We start from the raw sequence: 20,023 nt of genomic DNA, 5'->3' as shown, positions 1-20,023 counted from the left end.
GGTCCTCAATGTCAAGTTGGCATCCGCGAGCGAGCATAATGACATCCCGGTGGACTTTTTCCTCGTTTGCGATCAGCAACATCTAGTTGCCGATCGCGAGCGTGGAAAATAAACTTCCTGGTGAGATTCTCAACGCAGGGAAGTCAGGTTTCTGATTGCGAGTGGTCGCGTTTGCTCGCGACCGCTCACGATGAGAAACTACCAGTCCGCCTTGAGAAAGCTGATGCTCGAGTAGAAATCTACTCGAGCGGCAGAAAATGAAGGCTTGCACTCTGCTTCCTCTCCGGCAGAACTCAGAGCGTCCACGGCCACCAAAATCATCTGCGGCGTACCCCAGGGCTCTTCCCTCAGCCCAACGCTGTTCAACATCTACATGGCACCCATCGCCCACGTCGCGACAGCACGACCTCAACATCATCTCCCACGCTGACGACACCCAGCTGATCATATCCCTCACCAAAGACCCTCACACCGCCAAGACCAACCTCCACGAAGCAATGAAGTCCGTCGCTGAATGAATGAGAAACAGCAGACTGAAGCTGAACCCAGACAAAATGGAGGTCCTCATCCCCTGCTCCACCTCCTCAGCCTGGTCTGACTCCTGGTGGCTTGCAACCCTAGGAACAGCCTCGACACCCACCGACAACGCACGCAACCTAGGGGTCATCCTCGACTCTACCCTCTCCATGACAAAACAGGTCAACCCCGTCTCCTCGTCCTGCTTCAACACCCTCTGAATGCTCCGCAGGATCTTCAAGTGGATCCCCACCGAGACAAGAAGAACAATCACCCAGGCCCTCGTCACCAGGAGGCTGGACTACAGAAACGCCCTCTACGCAGGAACGTCGGCCAAGCTCCTGAGGCGATTGCAAAGCATCTAGAACGCATCAGCAAGTCTGATCCTCGACATCCCCCACCGCAGCCACATCACACCTGAGAGACCTGCACTGGCTCCCCGTCAACAAGAGGATAACCTTCAAGCTCCTCATTCATGCACAGGAAGCTCTCCACAAGAACATCGCAGCATACCTCAACTCTCGACTCAACTTCTACATGCCCTCACGCCAGCTCCGCTCCACCAGCCTCACCCTCGCCATGGTCACCCGCATCCGAAGAGCTACCACCGGTGGCAGATCCTTCTCCCACCTCGCCACCAAGACCTGGAACACCCTCCCCACCAACCTACGGCAGACCCAGGACCTACTGGCCTTCAGGAGACTCCCCAAGACTGGGCTCTTCGATCACTAGCAGGACCAACCCCCCAGTGCCTTGAGACCCTCACGGGTGTGTAGTGCGCTTTACAAGTGTTATGATTGATTGATTGATTGATTGCAAGATGCGGTATGCACTGATTGCACAGTGTGGACAAGCATCCGGCACTGTGCAATCAGTGCAAACAGCATTTTGCACAGTGCTCTACGCAGTTCGCGTAGCTCACGCAGAGCAAAGTGCACTTCACGTAGCTACGCGTAGGTCTAATATGCGCACTACGTCCAGGATTACGTGGTACATAAAACTAATTACCTAAGGGGTAACATCTGTAATACATTCCTATCTAGCCTTCAGCCTCATGGTTAATATTTTCAGTAGAACCCCTTAATGGCAATATTGCAAAATAAACACAGTTATCCATTTTGAAATTTAAGGAACAACCCATGCCTTAAAGTATTTAGAACTCATTCCCCCACCATGCACAGCGTTGTCATCAGTGTCATTTTAGATGTTGCAGTGAGGTTATCAATGATGTCAAAAAACAAGACATGACTGATGTAATTTGAGATGTAATTGGCAGTAAATGGACAGGGCACAGGTTACTTTAGGGCACAGGTTGTAGTTACTTTAAATAACTATACCTGGTAAATTTCAGTGGTTTTGTTAGTTTATAATAGAATGTTTTAAGCAACATTTTCACATAAGTATAATGTCACTTTCACCTTTGTTTTTTTTCTCCAAAGCCCCCTCTCTCTAAGGCTTTTCAAGGCCATAGAGACCCCCTTCATCATGGAACTATGCCAGGGTGTGTGCGCCCCCTCCCCAAGTATTTTAAAGTCCCCGGGAACCGGGACTGGGCTTGGGAAGTAAGCTGGGCTTAAGCCAAGAAGGCTAACGTCTCTCTCTGCCACTTTCCTGTAAATATTCCCCCCAGTTCTTGAAGGCCATTTGGAATTCCCGAAGGGGTGATGGCCTGCAGCTGCATGGGGAGGCTGTTCTAGGTCATTGCTATGATGTGGGAGAAGAAGCTTCCTCAACTTGTGCTTCGGTAGCTGCAGGGAGTATGGGCAAGTAAAAAGGATAAGGAGTGTAGAATTCTCAATGATTGCTGGAAGTTCAGACAGGTTCTTGGTTTTGTAGAGCCTTGTGTGCCTGGGTCAGCAGCTTAAATTGGCATCTCTTCTGTATGGGGAGCCAGTGGAGTTGCCTGAGGTGGGTGTGAAGTGGGTTCATCATGGAAGGCCAAGGAAGAGTCTGACTGCAGCGTTCTATATGATCTGAAGCAACTGTAGGAGGTGTGCGGTGATTCTAACGTAGAGGGTGTTGCTGTAGTCCAGCCGGCTGGTGATGAGGGCCTGTGTCATGGTGTGTCTTGTGTGTAGAATTCGCCATTTGAAGTTCTTACATAGCATGCTTGCAAAGTGAGCATGTAATGCGAAGGGGGCATGCAAGTTGGTGTTTATTTTCAGCCGATATCTGTGGTGTGTTTGGGTGGGGCTGGTCGTGGGTGGGTGTGTGAGCTGTGGCAGGTGAAGCAGCAGTGGGTGCAGTGAAAGGTCCTACCGTAGGGTGTGGATTGTGCAGTGGCAGTGTTTGCTGCAGCCTACAGGGTCAAGGGTGTAGAGCTCGGCAGTAGTGTATCTCTGGGGGTAGGAGGGCCAGGGTCATGGCACTGGCTACGGTCCAGACATGGACGTGTGCTGAAAGACTTGTTTTTGGCTTGTCTTCAGTGAACCAGCAGCATTCCTGTTGCACGTATCTACTGCATGGGCACGCTGCAGCCTGCATTACTTAGGTCCTGAGGTGGGCGGGGCTTCTGTTGGTGGGACGAACGATGAATGAAAAAACCTGGGTGGAAAAACCACAGCAGGAAAATCCAAGCAGCAGTGGTGACATTGGACCAGTCTGAAACAGGTAGGAACTTCAGGCCACTACTTAGGGTGGGTGGAGGTTCTTTTGGTGGGAAGAATTGTGAGTGGGAAAACTCAGGTGGAAAAACCCCAATGGGGAAACCCAGGCTGCGGCGGTGTCACTGGATCTTTCCAGAACAAGCATGAACTAGATACCACAGGTAAGTGGTAGGCTAGGTGTCCAGGTGTCTACTGATGCAGGACCGCTACGACATGCATTAAGTAGGTCCTGAAGTGGGTGAAGCTTATGTTGGCAGGAAGAACAATGAGTGGGAAAACCTGAATGGGAAAACCCCAGCGGAAAAACCTGGGCAACAGCGGTGGCATTAAATTATCCTGGAACAAACAGGAACTGGGGGCCACAGTCAAGTGACAGGCTAGGTTCCTAGGTGCCTATTGATGTGGTTGTGTAGAAGTGTGGCTCAGAAGTGTGGCTCAGGGTTTAGAGGTGGCAGACCCGGAAGCTGAGATCGGCCCTGGACCAGGGTTCAATTCCCCGCCTCGGCGGGTCTTGGGCTAAAAATTCCACGGACTCGATAATTCTCGCTCCGGTGCCTTCTCGACTCACAGGTTCACACTCTGCGACTCTGGGCAATAGCTTGCTTAATCTCCACAGCGGCCCCTCGCGGCGGGATGCCTGGCTTTCACCTTGTGGATACCCTGCCTGGGGTTATCTCACAGGGGAATACCAGGACGGGTTCTCTAAGCAAGCGCCGGGAAACCCACTGCGGGTAGCTGTGCGCTATATAAGCTCAAATACATTTACATTTACAGTTGTGCTCCTGTCTGCATTAAGTAGGTCCTAGGATGGGTGGGGCTTCTGTTGACTGGAAGAATAGGGATTGGGAAAGCCCCGGCAGGGAAGCCCAGGCTTTGGTGGTGTCATTGCATAAGTCTGGAACAAGCAGGAACTGGAGGCCACAGGCAAGTGAAAGGCTAGGAGTCTAGAAAAAACACAAACTAAACACAGACTAAATTAGCCTGAGGGTCTCATGAGCGACCTGCGAAGAAGCTGGTGGGGGGGTCCATGGCTGTTTGGGTGATTAGGGGAGGACGAGGGAGGGTAGCGGGGAGGGGGAGAGGGAGGAACTGGGTGCGATGGGACGGGGTGTGAGAATGATGGGGAGGCAAGTAGAGGCTGATATTATACTAGTGAAGGTAGAAGAGATGGGGGAGTGAGGTGTGAGGTGGTAAATCAGAGTTCTGTATGGTGATGATTGTGACAGTCCACTGTGTGTTTCAGGGTGGCCCTACGCAGGTCATTGGGGTAGAGGGTCTGGAATAGCTGGGGCAGAGTGCCCGCCGTTGTTCTCATCCTGTAGGAAGGGTGTCCATAACTGGAGGAACAAGTCAGGCTGGTCTTGCAGGTTATAGATGACACGCGCATGTGAAGCCGTCTGGATCATGGCTGCTAGCCAGGCCTTCTGTGATGGTTGTATGACATTTCAACGCATGCTTTTACCACGCATGCCTTTACAACGCAGGTATTACAACGCAAGTCGTTACAACGACTTGCATTGGGGGGCTCAGGATAGTGGAATAGTTTAATTTTTTATTCCAACTCCAGTCCCCATGGATAGCAGGGAAGGTGTTGGATAGAAAATTAAACTATTCCCTATCCAACAGCGCCCTCCAGCGAAAGTCGTTGTAACGACTTTCGTTGTAATTCCTGTGTTGTAATGTAGTGCGTGGTAAAAGTTTCGTTGTAAACGATGTTCCCCTTCTGTGACTGGGGGGTTGGCGACCTCCATTGGTGGAGGATACATATCTTGGCCCTGGCCAGAGCTGTATGGAAGAGGCAGCGTTGTCATCGGGCAACCTCTGGTGAGTTCTGTGTGTTGTGGGGGAGAATAGCTAAGGACGTGAGTGGTAGCTGCAGAGGCATTGAGCCACTCAAGACTGACAACATACGAACAAAAAGGTTGGATCGAGAAACATTCACAAATTATATGCGTGGTATCGCAGTGGGTGCTCGCAGGTCTCCAGCTCTGCGCATGCAGAAGGAGACCTGCTCTATTCAGCTTAGTCAGGGTCCAATGACAGTCGTGTAGTCTGAATATGTGACTGAAAGTTGGGCTTGCCATTTAGGATATAGGGCTCGCGAGACTGGCTGCACGAGTGTGCTGTATAGTCCTGACATCACCCCTTTGCACCTCGCCCATGTATGCAGATAGAATACTAGAGACGAGGACTTAAGGGACCACAGGCGAGGTCCCAGGCAGCTCCATCAGCAGTGTTGTAATTGCAAGTAGCACCAGGTTTGTTTTGGGTGGAGGTCAAATTCTTCTCTTAGTTGGGCAAATGATTTAAGATCACCATTTAGTAAGAGTTGGTCTAGATACCTGTGTCCCTCCAGTGAGTACAGTGTAGGGTATGTCCGTCGATGCGAATGCTGGCAGCGCCCCACAGGGAGGCCTTTTTATGCATTTGTGGATTCGTCCTAAGTAGGTGGTGAGCGCGTTGCCAGGCCTTTTGCATGGCATGCTGCACCCGATAAATAGTGTCGTAGCTACAGGAGCTGGCTCCATACAGGATAGAAAGGCTCATGTCAGCTGGTAGAATGGCCTGTTCAATGTGAACCCACTGCAGGGGGTCATGGAAGCTAGGTAGCATATGCGCAAGTTGATAGAGCTGAAGAGCAAGGGTGTAGTTAGTGTTCCACTAATGGAAGGCTTAGGCCTCCACAGGAGCGCTGCGCCATGTGCTTTGTCATGGCTAATCTGGGTTTCGAAGAGCCCCATACAAAAGACTGGATTTGGCATTCAATGAGACGTAGTGTGTATAGGGTTACTTGAACTGGAAGCATCTCAAGCGTGTATATGAAGCGTGGTAGAGTTACCATCCATACAACCTGCATACTGCCCCACATGGGGAGCCCAAGAGCTGCCCATTTTTTTGAATTTATTGAAAACAACCAAGGGAACCCGATAATTGGTTAGGGGCCATGGGTAACAATTCTATTTAAGAGGAACAATGGTCCTTAGCAGACTGAAGAATGACGAACAAAAAATACAATATAGGCCACAATGGGTTACTATATGAATCCACTGACTAGCCGGACGTGGAGTTGTATTCAACTATATTTAGGAATATAATCAGCAATTTCTGAAACACAAGTTTCTTTGATAGGGCACAAGCCTGTACCCTATATTGGGAAGGAAGTGTGGAAAAACAATACAAAACGTTCAAACATAAGGAGGTAACATAATTACAGGCAAAGACTTTGGGCTGAGGTCACTCGCATTTATCATACTCTGTAGCGAGTTTACCCAAAAATAGGAACCACAACAATCAGACACAATGGAAAACTGTGGTGCTATTTACAAGTGTCGACGTTTCGATCCCATGCTCATAAATAAACGGGATCATCATCAGGACTAAATTACAACATTTGCCTGGAAGAATTGGTAAAGACCTAGGCTAGGTAATTTGTATTTGCTGTAGTCAATAGCGAATCCGGCGAGATGGCCGCTGAAGATGATTTTGAACTTAACCAGCACTGTTGGGCATCTAGTAGAAGTTCAAGGGGGCTAAGTAACCCGTACTTCCCAAGTAATATTGAGCGTCCAAAGAGACGGGCTCCTGGTTTCCTGATAAAGCCCGCTCAGTTATGAGTGGAAAGGCTGGAACTAGCAACAGTCTGCTGTCCTCGTCACCGGCACGATGGCTGATCAGCCCCCTTGAACTTCTACTAGATGCCCAACAGTGCCGGTTAAGTTGCCGTAGGGCAATCACATAACAGTCGTACTTTAGCTATGAATTGGTCCCCCAGGGCGAATCGGTCCATTGCAGCGAAGAGATAGTCCCATTCAATGCGGTCAAATGATTTCTCTGCGTCAAGGGAGAGGGCCAGTGCATTTGTCTGTAAGTCTTTGGCCAACCACAGTAATAAACAATGACTAGCAAAGCCAATAGGTCTAGCCTATACAAGATTTATTGCCTTGTCAATACGTATTTACCCATGTAGCACAACAACACAATATGGCAGTAAGTAAAGAAAACAATTGCTATAAAGCGGCCAGAGCTAACCGTGCCATAGCGCTTTTACTTTGTTTTAGTTTTAGCCATTTTGTGCAGCTGTTGTGCAACATGGCAGAAAGTAAATAAAAAATGATATGACATGTCTAGTGTTGAAAGTGTTATAGGGCTTTTATTTTCTTTACGTTCAGCCATGATGAAAATGAAATAAAAGGGCTCTGATGCAGCCATAGCACTTTTTTGCTTTGGGAGGGCGGTGGGGAAGAGGGAAGCAATTGATATGGGCCAGGGGGATTGGCAAGTGAAGAACGGGAAGGAACGGCAACGGTTGAAGCTACGATGGAAGGGGAAGGTAAGTAATGATGGGATAAGCAAGAAAACAGATCTGGGGTAGGTCTCCACATGGACGGCATGTCCCATCTGATACGCCTATTAGCGTTTTTTTCTGCCTTCTCTTGTGGGGGCTATACCATGACCCAAATTGGGAAGGTTCTCTAATTTAGAGGTACTTTATTGACTATAATTGTGCTGAGTGAGGGAAATCACTATTTCAGAATCTACTTGTTAAGATTCCTTCACTGTGTAGATCAAGGTTATTTTAGGTCCTGAAGAAGCACCACATGAGCAATTCTCCTAACATAAATAGGCGAGAAACATGTCGACCCACTAGATTCACCAAGCTATCTAGGACTATCATATCCTCTATTAGCACTCACCATTTTAACCAGGCAAGTGAACTCATTGCTTTAAATAGGTTTCTTGCGGAACACTTAATCCTAAATCACTTTACTTACAATCTCCACATTCAACCCACAAACCCGCACTACATCAAACAGCATTAGAGAAAGAACATCTCCGTCGTAGAGCCCCCTCAAGGGTGCTCGTCGGGCATTGCAGGGCTGGTCTAATAAGGAGCTTGCCCAAAGATGAAGCATCATACCCACAAGGGTGTGTGAGGGAACCTGCTCCTATTGAAGCATAATTCACCTCTTAAACAACCGTACCTTAACACTTCCATATCACTACTGCACTATAGGAACTGCTTGCTCTTTTTGATACAACTTGATATAGTGAGGATCCTGTATGCAGAGGTCTTGCCCGGGACCAGGGTTCAATTCCCCGCCTCGGCGGGTCTTGGGCTCAAAATTCCGCGGACCTGATAATTCTCGCCTCGGTGCCTATTCTAATCATGGAGTCCCACTCTGCAACTCTGGGCAATAGCTTGCTTTATCTCCACAACGGCCCCCCAACGCTAAGGATGCCTGGCCTCCACCTTGGGGGTGCCCAGGAGTGGACGCCTCACAGGGAAAGCCAGGATGGGTTCCACTGTGATATTCGTACAAGCGCCTTGAGACCCTTGCGGGTGAGTAGTGCGCTATACAAGTATCAATTTACAATTTTATGCCTTGGAAAGGATGAGCAAGTGTCAGGAATGCTGTCACATTACTCACAATTGTAAGGAATTGGACGAGTAAGGTGAAGAGAAAGCGATACATCTATAAAGGTACCGTTTTGGCACATACTGCAAGAATGGGCACTTTCTTCCTCTTAGGCTGCCACTGCAGTGTGGGTGCATGGATGTGATCAAACAAGCTGCTACTTCTAATGCCTCGCTGTGCCACTGGACTTGCCTATGGGCGTTCATCAGGCCCCCCCTTATTGCAGTTATTAGTTGTGACCCGCACACAATCAGCTTCTGGGTGTTATCCATATGCATGAAAGTGCTTATTTACTGCGGACTGGTTCAAACAGTAGGAGTAGAGAAATTCACAAAAAATGCTGAAAAAAAGTTGAAGATGCGAGATACAACACCTTCCATTATTTTACTCCCTCAAACGAACTGCTAAATGGTAAATACCCTGTGTCCGTAGGAAGAGAAGTGCTGGGAAATGAGCAAGCATCAGTGAGGGAATCTCCCCAAGCCCCCCTCCCCAGCCCGACAGGTTGTGCGCGTGGGTGGGTGTGGGAGGGGGGGGCAGGTTTAGCCGGGAGAGCCGCCCCTCTGCTGCTCCTCATGCGTCCCCTGCTCGCACCTGTCCACTGCAGACTGGGAGCGCCTCCTCCTCACACCGTCCTGGCCCGGTGAGACCTGCATACTGCAGCAGCCTCCCAGGAGCCCTGAGCCCGCGCGCACTGCAGCAGGACTTGCCTAGAACCAAGGCTGGGGCAAGGATCGGCCCTGCCCTCTCCAGACACGAGGGCATGTATGAGGGATGAGATCTGAGGATTCCAGGTGACCTGCCGCGGCGTCCACTAAGGCCTGCTCAGCACCCACCTGTCAGGCGTCGAGTGTGTATTTAAGGCGCTCGAGCCTGCGGCCAGACACAGCAGCATCGGGAGGGGGTCCCGCAGCTATCCTGCTGGCACCTGCCTATCACCGAGACCCGAGCATCTGACACTTAAAGAGCGAGGACCAGGTCAGAGGACGCTCACATCGCAGAGAGCTCCCTCAGAGCGGAGATCGGAGCTTTGATCCTCACACGGTGGAGCATCTGCCCCGCACAGCCCAGGGTCCCTGCACTCTCGCCGGGTCCTTTCTGGACTCGCATCCTGTGACTTGGTGCCTCGCCCCATCGCCCCATGGCCCCACTGGCCGAGGTCGGGAGTTTCTTCGGCGGCCTGGAGGGACTGGGACATCCGGTGGGCTCCCATTTCTTATTGCCCCCTGTGGCAGAGAATCCTTTGCTGATGATGACCGACCAGCACGCGAGCGGTGGACCCCGCGGGGAAACGGCCCCCCACTTTATGCAGGGCATCCTGCGCCGCCGGCAGCTCTACTGCAGGACCGGCTTCCATCTGCAGCTCCTTCCGGACGGTACCGTGCAAGGGACCCGGCGCGACCACAGCCGCTTCGGTGAGTGACCCATCCCTGCGCCAGGCTCGGTATCCACACTCGCCCAGACACCTGCACTCATAGATCCACGCCGTGACACATGCCTTTACTGACACCATACAGACTCATACAGACATCTGCACTAACGGGACCACACAGACCTTAATGTTCACACTTGCCCTAACTCACAAAGGCACCCAAAAGGTGCACACTCACATAGATACATGTATACACCTACTTATGGGCACAATTACGCAACTGCGTGTGCTCAAAGAGCACATGAAGGCCCACAGAGATACCCACACTACTTCGACGCATAAACTTCCACGAGCATCACATTCACACACAGGCACTGCCACAAGTAGATGGGAAAACTGTCCAGGTGAAAGGTACACACAGACAGGGAAGCCCCACTGGACGGGGTTTTGCATCTGGCTACTGTTTTCAAGAGGTTTGTTTGTATTTAATTTTGTGCTCATTATGTATTGTATTTTTTAGTAATTTCGCGCAGCGCGTATAGATGTCAAGCAACAGTAATTCAAGGCAACGGCAACGCTACATTTTAAGCAGAATCTATCTATCTATCTATCTATCTATCTATCTATCTATCTATCTATCTATCTATCTATCTATCTATCTATCTATCTGTCTGTCTGTCTGTCAAAGGACCACACATCCTTATGTCGCCTCTTTCCTGTGCTGTGTGTTCTTCGTGGCAGTCTACCATAGCCTCTTCACCCCCACTACCCATCACTGTGGCGCGTGCATGATTTGCACAAATCCTCGTGCGTTCACTCGGCTTCTGTGTTCGCACGTTGTCTATTAACAGGACAGAGATATGCATGCAGATGCAAGAGATATGCATGCAGATGCTTAGCACAGCTGCGCGTGCCTGTGTCCAGTTCTGTGCATTGAGTAACTTGCTCCAGGCTACTGTGCACTCCTCTGGTAAGTGTTTCGACACCTTGGCCCTCTCCAGGAAGCAGCACCGGGTTGTAATGCATACAAATTGGTAGTGAGGATATGCACGTGCCCGGGTTTGCAGGTTAAAGTGCCTGCTGTAGGCTCGAGGGCAAACAAGAGCACACGCCTGGCCCGCTCAGAGGGCCCAGGGTGCGTGTGTTGAGAGTTATGTCATTTTAGCCCATCGTCTCGCATCTTTCTTTCCCTCGCCGCCGGTTTACCTACACTCTGCTCTCTCCGCGCCCTCACCTCCACCTGCATAGACACAACACGTGAGGGAGCGCTCTCCGATGCGCGCTGCGCCTTGAAGTTGGGATGTTTGATATCGGCTTTAGCGCCAGAGCTTGTAGCAGTTCTGACTTTGATAAGCGAGGTCGCGGGGCTCCCCCAGTATGTAAACACCCCCTCAGCCCTACATCAGGTGCTGCCCGGCAGACTTCAAACAGGGCGCAGTGTCTCCCCTCGCCGCCTTTGTCCTGCCCCTATGCTCCGCGGCTGCCGCCTCTGATGTGGTCTCGGCCTCTCGGCTGACTCACCGCCTTATTATGGTTTTACAGAAAGGGGCGGCTTTGAAAAGGAGCGCAGCATAAAGACAAAATACCTCCATGCGCTCTCAGGGCAGGCCTGCCTGGCAGGCCGCTCACTTCCCAGACACTATTAGTATGTATCCGTTTCAACAGGCTGAGGCGCTGTGCTCCATTGCACCCGAGTCCGTTACAGCGCGCCAAGAAGACCTGTGTGGAGAGAACCCGAGCAGAGTCGGGACCGCAAGTGAGCCCAGTCAAGCTGAACTTCAGGCCATTTTAAAAATGTTTTTGAATTTGTACTTGTAAAGCGCACTTATACCCCAATCGGGGTTTCCTGGCGTGTACGCATACCACTGTGGAACCCTTCCTGGCTTTTCCCCATGAAATGTCCACTCCTGGGCTCCCCCAAGGTGAAACCAGTCATCCCAGCGCTGTTGGGGCCGTTGTGGAGATTAAGCAAGCTATTCTCCAGAGTTGCAGAGTGGGACCCATGATAAGAATAGGCACCAAGGCCAGAATTATCAGGTCCGAGAAAATTGAGCCCAAGACCCGCCGAGGCGGGAATTGCACCCTGGTCCCGGGCCAGACCTCTGCATCAGGGTCTGCCGCTCTAACCATTGAGCCACACTTCTCCACACATATTAAACGAGTGATACAATCTCGAGCATTGTCTTGGGGGGTCAGAAACGTCTTTGGAGGGGCTCTAAAGGGACACTTGGCAGTGCATGCATGATTTCAGTCAGTTCACGGTGGCAAGCAATTTGCACAGAAACTGATCGACTAATGCAAAACGTCATTGCTTTCCATGGAAATGCCATATTGCTGATAGGTCAAGTCACATGTCCTTTGCCCTCGCCAGTCATTGCAAACGCTGGTGCAAAACTGCCACTTGACCAAGCTACCAGTTCAAAGCATGTAATATGGCCTCGGGGTTGTCCCAGACACACAAGCTTTTGCTGGACTACAACGTCTACCCCTCCCCCCCCCCCCCCCCCCCCCCCTTCTCACATGGGGACAGAGCCTGGTCGCAGTCACGTGATTTCAAACCGCCGCTGTGACTTTTTAGCACACGTTCGAGTTTCGAGGATTAAGAAACGAAGACACCAAACTACACAAGAATAAAACCTTTGTCTAAACACAACAGCCGTTAAATATGTAATTGTTATACATGCGGTGGAATAAAAGGTTTTATGAAGCTATTGTACCCATTCGAAAGTCAGTAGGTTCTTTCTCGGGGGTCACATAATTTCAGCACCGCAGGGACATGAAGTGTTTCTGTACCTCCGGGGTGCTAATTCTTGGATGTACATAAAAGCCAGTTTAGTGTTCCAGGAGGCTTTGCACGCGCCCCAGTCTCGTGCAAGATTAGCTACTGATGTGTGTTGAGTTGTTAGTTCTGCGTGTGCCCCATTGTCATGTGCGCTGTGTGCTTTGGAGGTGTGTATTGTATTGTAGATTATTTCTCTATGTGTACCACAGCCTATCGGTGCTCTTGGCAGAGATGTTTTAAGGCATGGGCCGAGTAGGCTATTGCCCAGAGCCCCCGCCCTCAAAGGCCCCCCTGGAAAGATGACATTTCTGTCTATAACTCATTCCTATCTATCTCAACCTCTCCCATTTTCTCTTTCCCGCCTCTACCGCTCACTCTATCATTGCACCTTTGACAGTGCGGGACAGTGGGGACCTCGGAAAAACATATTCGGCTGTTTTTTATGTGACCCCCGGCCAGAAACTTTAACTATAATTCAAAATTGTATGGCATAATAAGGCTTAAATTAGCAGAACATTGATAATAAAGTTCAAACTTGCTACTAACAGCGGGCCCCAATATATGTTTTGCTCGGGCCCCAAAATCCTGAAGTTAACACTTGCTATTAGGGTGCATTTTTAAACGTTAATTTTTGTATGTGTGTGGTTTGCTCCATTCTCGTGCGCAGTGTGCTCTGTGACTGTGAATGTACTTCTGATGGTCAGTTTCGTATTTCTCTTTCTCTCTCTCTCTCTCTCTCTCTCTCTCTCTCTCTCTCTCTCTCTCTTTGGATGTGTCTCAGATTCATGCATTGGGTATGCTCTGGGAATGTATTTTGCAATATGAGTGGTGGTGGGCGAGGGGGGGAGCTCACCTACTAATCTCATGTTTGGTGATTGCTCTAGAGATGCATTTTGAACTGTTACTTTTGACCGAAATTATGCCCCAGTCTAATGCGCGGTGTGATGCTCTGGGATGTATGATGGATGTTTAATTCTATGTATGTCTGTGTGCTTTAGTCTCATGTTCGGGAATTGCTCTGGGACGCCTGATGGGTTGCTCCGTATGTGGGGGTGCTTCTGTGCGCCCCAGTCTCATGTTCGGTGGACTACCCCAGGGATTGTGTTCTGCTACTATACATTTGTGGCCTGCTTTCACCTGTCCCCGTCGCCACGTCATCGCAGTAACCGGCCCCTCTTTTCTTTCAGGCATCCTGGAGTTCATCAGCGTGGCCGTGGGGCTGGTCAGCATCAGAGGGGTGGACAGCGGCCTGTATCTGGGAATGAACGACAAGGGGGAGCTGTACGGATCGGTAAGTGTTGTACTCACTCGCACACCAGCCAGGCTCAGTGCCGAACTCACACGGGTCTGGGGAAGAGGCGGGCACCCCACAGGCTCACCTGACACAGGCCGCACGTGCTAGATCAGAAATAATCGAAGGGTGCGGTTATTTGGGGTTGTTTGACTCACGACGAAGACATCAGTTTATTTATATTTTAGCACTTACATGGCACGCAGTGAGACAGCAACTCCAGAGCTTCAGCAGCTGGGGCTCGGCCGCAAGCAGTGAGCGATGTATCGATTAATCGATTCCACGAGAGACAACGATCAATGTATTTTCCCAATTTCCTTCCATCTAAGAGGAACAAAGCGATATTAAAATGTGCTGTGGGTGGAGAGGGGCCGAGAGGGGCGCGAATTCACCGTCTGTATCTGACAGTGCACAGCCTCGGAATACACAAACATCTGTCAGATTCACCTCACGCGCCCCCGTGTCCGCGCGCCTCCCACTGACGAGGCGCTGATGGGATCTGCTTTTGATAAAGTAATTAGGCTGCTGATTCGCTTTGATTATTCCCTCGAGTGAATCATCATTTGAATTACCTCAAAGTAAATGTCCCGCAGTCTCCCCCCTCCCCCTCCCTTGGCCTTAGCCTCAGTGTTATTTACAGGGGTAACCCCCCTCTGGCCCCTTGTCCTTCTAAGAAACATCCACGTGCGAGAAGTCTGGTGATTCCCGGAAGGGCATCATGACAAACTACAGAGAAAGGCGGGCCAGATACCGAGAACTTAATATCGAACACAGAAGTCTACGCAGACTTACAATGCCATGGAACACACCTGAATATAAATCCGTCAGCGAGGCATATTTGCTTTTCTAGTCGGTGCTTTGAGGGTCTGTCTTCCCGCTGTTCGACAGCAAGTGGCGCTGTGCGACTTGAGCCACTCAACTATCGACACAATCTGAAGCGTGAAGCATCCTGCCTGACACATGATTTATGGTACATGGCCACTGGGGGGAATCTAAAAATGCACACCCATAGAGATGTGTGCCAGAAGTATTGTACACTGCCCGGCCCGAACGAGTATGACACGTAGGTGCAGCACGATTTTATTTTAAAGACAGCAGTTCACCTTTGCAGTATTTCCTAAATAGATGTAAGTTGAGTGGAGGAAGCAGGTCCATGCATCTCCTGACTTTGATGTCTTTCAGAATAATTAACATGCACCCCGTCTGCGTCATCAGTGTGTGTTGGCCTTCACTCCTGTAGCGCCTCTTCACTTCTTTCCCTTGGCTTCAGCTTTTCAAGGTGCACAATGTGCCCGGAAATAAGCTGTTCGTGCTCTATCCTACCCACCTCAGTAGAATACCAGAGCAAAGCCTGGAGGTGTCATGGCGCATGGGTAAACAGTTTCTTCCTATCAGTACACTCAAGAGATAAATAGCTATACAAACACGTCTTTGAAACTGAATATGCCATGTTTGTCCCGTGTCACGTGCTCTATTATCAGGAAAATCGCTACACTAGACAGAATTGTGTAACACAAAACTTGTGGGGTACTTGAGTCGAGAGGTCAGGGGTCACGAGTTCCTTTAGTGAGACTGCAATGCTTCTCATGCTTAGCAATTTACACGTCTTAACTAAGTAGAGGAGACAAAGCACTATTTCAGCCAGGGCATTTCCAAGACAGAAACACTAAAGTTGTGTCATTACTTACTACAGGCATTGAACAACAGATGTTTTTGAACTGCACCGATTTCACACACCCTGTTAATGTTCCACCACAAGAAAGATCCGTTGGCTTCCAGTCAGATCTGGGAAACATTTTAAGCACCAAAGATTTAATCAAGAAGGCCCTAACTTCTTTCAAGAGACCGCAAATGGTATTCCCCCACTTGCATCTTCCCATTTAGCTCAGCAAAAAAGTACTTTGCTCCAGAATTAACAAAAATACAATTGGGGAGGAAGGCGTTTCCTTCTTTCAACCTCCAAGTGGTGCAATGTGTTACCCTTTTATTTGAGAAATCAACCCAATCTGTAATAGTTTAGAAAATACCTTAAAACCTGACTTTTTTCAAATCTCTAGTACTCTGCTTGGTCACCTATAGAGTCCTGCCCCTCTGGGACATATATCAGTAACGGCCATACCATGTTTCATAACACTAGTGCCAAGGCACCTTTTAACGTATTAGAGCGCTTTACAAACCATATAACATATAAACATAACAAAGTCAGTTAGAGACATCATGAGGTTAGACGACAGTGACATGTATTCTCAAGTGTAGCGAAATTGTGCATTTCATCAACACTTTTAGGTTGATTATTTAATTTTTTGCCTTTTTCTTGTCGTTTTCAGGAAAAGTTGACTTCCGAGTGCATCTTCAAGGAGCAGTTTGAAGAGAACTGGTACAACACCTACTCCTCCAATCTCTACAAACACGGGGACTCTGGGAGGCGCTATTTTGTGGCCCTGAACAAAGATGGCACCGCCAGGGATGGGGCCAGGTCGAAGAGGCATCAGAAGTTCACCCACTTCCTACCCAGGCCTGTGGACCCAGAGCGAGTGCCTGAGCTCTACAAGGACCTGCTGGGCTACAGCTGAGAGAGGAGTCCGAGCGGGGAAGGAAGCCAGACTTAGACACTCATCCTTGCCACGAAGTCCGCGGGACACAAGGATGCCAGGCCCAGGCACGGTGAAGACCCTTGGCCTCTGGAGAGAGCTGAAAGAGGCCTTCTGGCTGGAAGGATGCATTCTACCAACCGATGGGGGTTAGGACAAAGAGACTGCAAAGCCGACGGGGCGAAATTACTTTTGGTAACTGCACCTTGAAGGATCGGTGACCGATGGGTTATGGTATTCTGGTGTTATGTTAACCCATGCTGCTGGTGCCTGCCTTTATTGAATTAATGAATTCATTATAACCTGCAAACTCAAACAACCTACCTGATTTAGGAATGAACCTCAGTATGGACTGGAGGAGTATTGAATGATCTGCTATTTGGAGTGGCACATTGTATGTGGACTTGCCACAACACATTGTATGTGGACTTGCTACAACACATTGTATGTGGACTTGCTACACCACACTTCCTGTCCTACTGGATGTCAATACATCTCAAAGCAAAGCTAGATCTATTTTTTCAGGACTATTATAGCAACACTTTTCCAGACCGTCACATATATTTATTTTTTATATTTATTTATTAAAGAATTTATTTTTTACCGGGATCTGAGTGGTATTCTTTCCTGCACCCATTTCCCAGAGATGTACCAGGAAGTCATTGTTTATGCCAACGTTCACTGAGAACTGTAACCTATTTGTAAGATTAAATTATCATTTTTATTTCGCTGTCGAATGTAGGGTGCCATCCTGAGTTTACATATCGTAGGCTAGACTTGTAGGCCAATGAACCCTACCGATGACCCCATCATTTTGAAATAAATGCTAAATTGTTTTGAGCTACGAGAATGCCTTACAATGTATGTAAAATAGTTAATGCACATTAAAAAGGGAATTATTTAATCGTTTGTCTTTTCGATTATTTTCTCTCTCTATTGTCTCTTTCCAATGGCAATCCTTTGAATGTAGCTTTGGCTGTATCCTGGACCCAAGGAACACTCTTTGCATATGGAATCGTTTTCCTCACCAACCTTTTTCCCCCACCTAGATGTAAATGTCTTAATTTGCAACGTGCCGTATCTAAATTTTAGATACAGTATTTTAGCAAGTAAGGGCTCAATCTCATCCAAGAAAAGTTTCTAGGTACCCACACCAAAGAGAATATCACATTTCAGTGTGAAAAGGCGTTGGTCTATAGGGGTGCAGAGACACCATCAAAGGGCAAGAATCGCAGATTTACTTTAAGACGTGCACACTCCCCCAAGCAATGAGTTATCAAATTCAGTTCTTGTGGTACATTGGGGAGGATGGTATCTAATAACAGAGCGACACCGGTGCAGGTAACTCTCTTGTCGCCTGTGCAGGTGGGCTTTGCTGACGCCCGTGTCCCTCCTCCAGAGTATGGACTGTGGGGCTGGAGGGAGAGTCCTAGTTGCAGCTGCGCCTGCCAGCTGCTCTTACCTGTGTCCTGTGCACAGGGCTTTAAGTGGGGGCTCTCTAAAATGGACATGGCCAAAGAAACGCACATAGGAATCCTTTCCAAGAGGCATGGTCTATGCAATTAAGGGCATAGCCGTAAAGCATGTAAACTAAAAACCTGTGCTTTCTTTAGCATGCCATCCAACCAGCATTTTGGGGGACCTCTATGAGCTTTCGGTTATAATATTCAGACATATCACACACTAACAGACATACATTTAAAATAAGCCAAACCTATGCAATTTGCCAATGCCTATATGCAGCATCGGATAAAAAAGTAACAATGCTCTTATCGTGAATAATTAGAATTGAAAATTTAATTCTGAAAATAAGAGACTTAATTAAATATTACTGAGCTCTGTGAAAAAGGTAGTGGTCTTTAGAAAGTTGCAATCAATCTTGTTCCCACTTTCACACCTCTTGCCTCTGTAGCTTCACTGTGAGACACACTCTATTATCCCCACTTTTTTTCTGAAATCACCTGCATATTTAACACCTATCTTTTGCATCTTCTTTTCACTCTCTCCTTCAAGCACTTTCTTGCACATCCTTCACTTCACTATCATCCTACACACAAACACACATTACACACCCACTCACCTCTAAGCACTGCATTTTCGCACTATAAATAATTTGACAGTTGTGTATCTCCTTCACACACTTTTGCTTATAATCACAATTACAAGTTGCATTCATGACTAGGCCTGGGTGTGAAATTGTGCTCCACTCATGGAATTTGCAGAGTTTTTCCCACTCCGCACAGTGCATGGAGTTCCAAAAAACTCAGGGAAGTGGAGATTTTTTCCTAGCCAACATTAAGCTGGAGAGTGCGAGCGAGGAAAATCTTACTCCAGACCACCTCCGGGCAAGATATCTCAATGCAGGCGGTCACAGATGGTCGCTACCGCTTGTGTTGAGAAACCATCCGTTCGCATTGAGGAAGCTGCTGCTCGAGTAGAACATCTGCTCGAGTAGAACATCTACTCAAGTGGCAGAAAGAAGCAATGACCTTTTGCGCTGTGTGTGGTGCAGTTCGCACTGATTTCACAGTGAGGAAAATCACCTGGCGCTCAAAATCAGCACAAACAGCATGACATAACGCACTCCGCTGCTTGTGAAAATCCTCGTAGCGTGGTGGAATCTTTTGGTCACTTGGAACGCCGCAAACTCCACCCAGGCCTATTCATGACCATTGCTGAATGTGATCTGCAGAGAGGCCAAGGACTGGATTGGCATGTATGTACCCTCTCCACTTAAAGCCCTGGCTGTACAGAAGAAACCCAGAGTGCCTGTGTGATGTGTGAAGCCGCTGCTGGGGAAAGAGGCTACAGGTGGAGCCCTGCAATTATTCTGAGCTGGGAATTGCTGTGAAAGCGAGGTAAGTCCAGGTCTAGCTGCTTACACCTAAAGGTGCAGGATACAGAGCCTGGAGAAACCAAGATAAAGGCCTGAGGTATGAGCTAAGGTAAGAGGGAGAGACCAGAAAAAGGGTGAATTGATGTAGCAACAGAAGGAAAGAACAGTGCGACTTTGGTGGTATAAGGCATCCAACTATGCCTTGTTTCGGCTTTGTTCGCCATTTTTAAAATGAAAATGCTCTCTCCTAGAATTGTATTAATTTACTTTGAAATACTTTTTGAAACATTTCACCTTTCCATCTCGTTATACTACTTATAGATTATAATTTTGAAAATGTCCTACGTGACAATTTCCTTTTATTTTATTCTTTGGCGAGCGAACCAATTTTTGCCTGCTGTGATGCAATTTCTTTAGCGCAGTCGCACTGCGTGGGCCGGAGATTGGTTATATACTGCAACAGACACAAAATGTGCACAGGTGTAGCTTAGTCAGTGAGATTTGGGGAGGGGGGTGAATCTCAAACTTACCAACTAAAAAAGTTGTGGGCTGTATTGTGGATGGGTGCGATGATCAAGGTATATGTTGACTGTTACAAAGCGAAACTGAATC

The 20,023-nt window shown here is 48.6% G+C and overlaps 1 protein-coding gene across 1 annotated transcript; it reads left to right on the top strand.

The window, feature by feature from the left end:
• Nucleotides 1–9,680: 9,680 nt before the first annotated feature.
• On the top strand, nt 9,681–16,557 carry FGF20 (fibroblast growth factor 20). Its single transcript, XM_086963340.1, has 3 exons — nt 9,681–9,954; nt 13,881–13,984; nt 16,312–16,557. The coding sequence occupies exons 1-3, from the start codon at nt 9,681–9,683 to the stop codon at nt 16,555–16,557; spliced, it is 624 nt and encodes a 207-aa protein (XP_086819466.1).
• Nucleotides 16,558–20,023: the final 3,466 nt, after the last annotated feature.

Source organism: Lissotriton vulgaris, chromosome 3_1 (genome assembly GCF_964263255.1).
Source record: "Lissotriton vulgaris chromosome 3_1, aLisVul1.2, whole genome shotgun sequence".
Lineage (NCBI taxonomy): Eukaryota > Metazoa > Chordata > Amphibia > Caudata > Salamandridae > Lissotriton > Lissotriton vulgaris.
Note: the sequence above shows the minus strand (reverse complement) of the source record. Positions and strands in the feature narration are given on the sequence as shown.

Coding starts and splice junctions, on each gene's coding strand:
- FGF20 (XM_086963340.1), top strand. CDS start 9,681: ATGGCCCCACTGGCCGAGGTCGGGAGTTTCTTCGGCGGCCTGGAGGGA. Junction 9,955..13,880: donor GCGCGACCACAGCCGCTTCG/GTGAGTGACCCA, acceptor CTTTTCTTTCAG/GCATCCTGGAGTTCATCAGC. Junction 13,985..16,311: donor AGGGGGAGCTGTACGGATCG/GTAAGTGTTGTA, acceptor TGTCGTTTTCAG/GAAAAGTTGACTTCCGAGTG.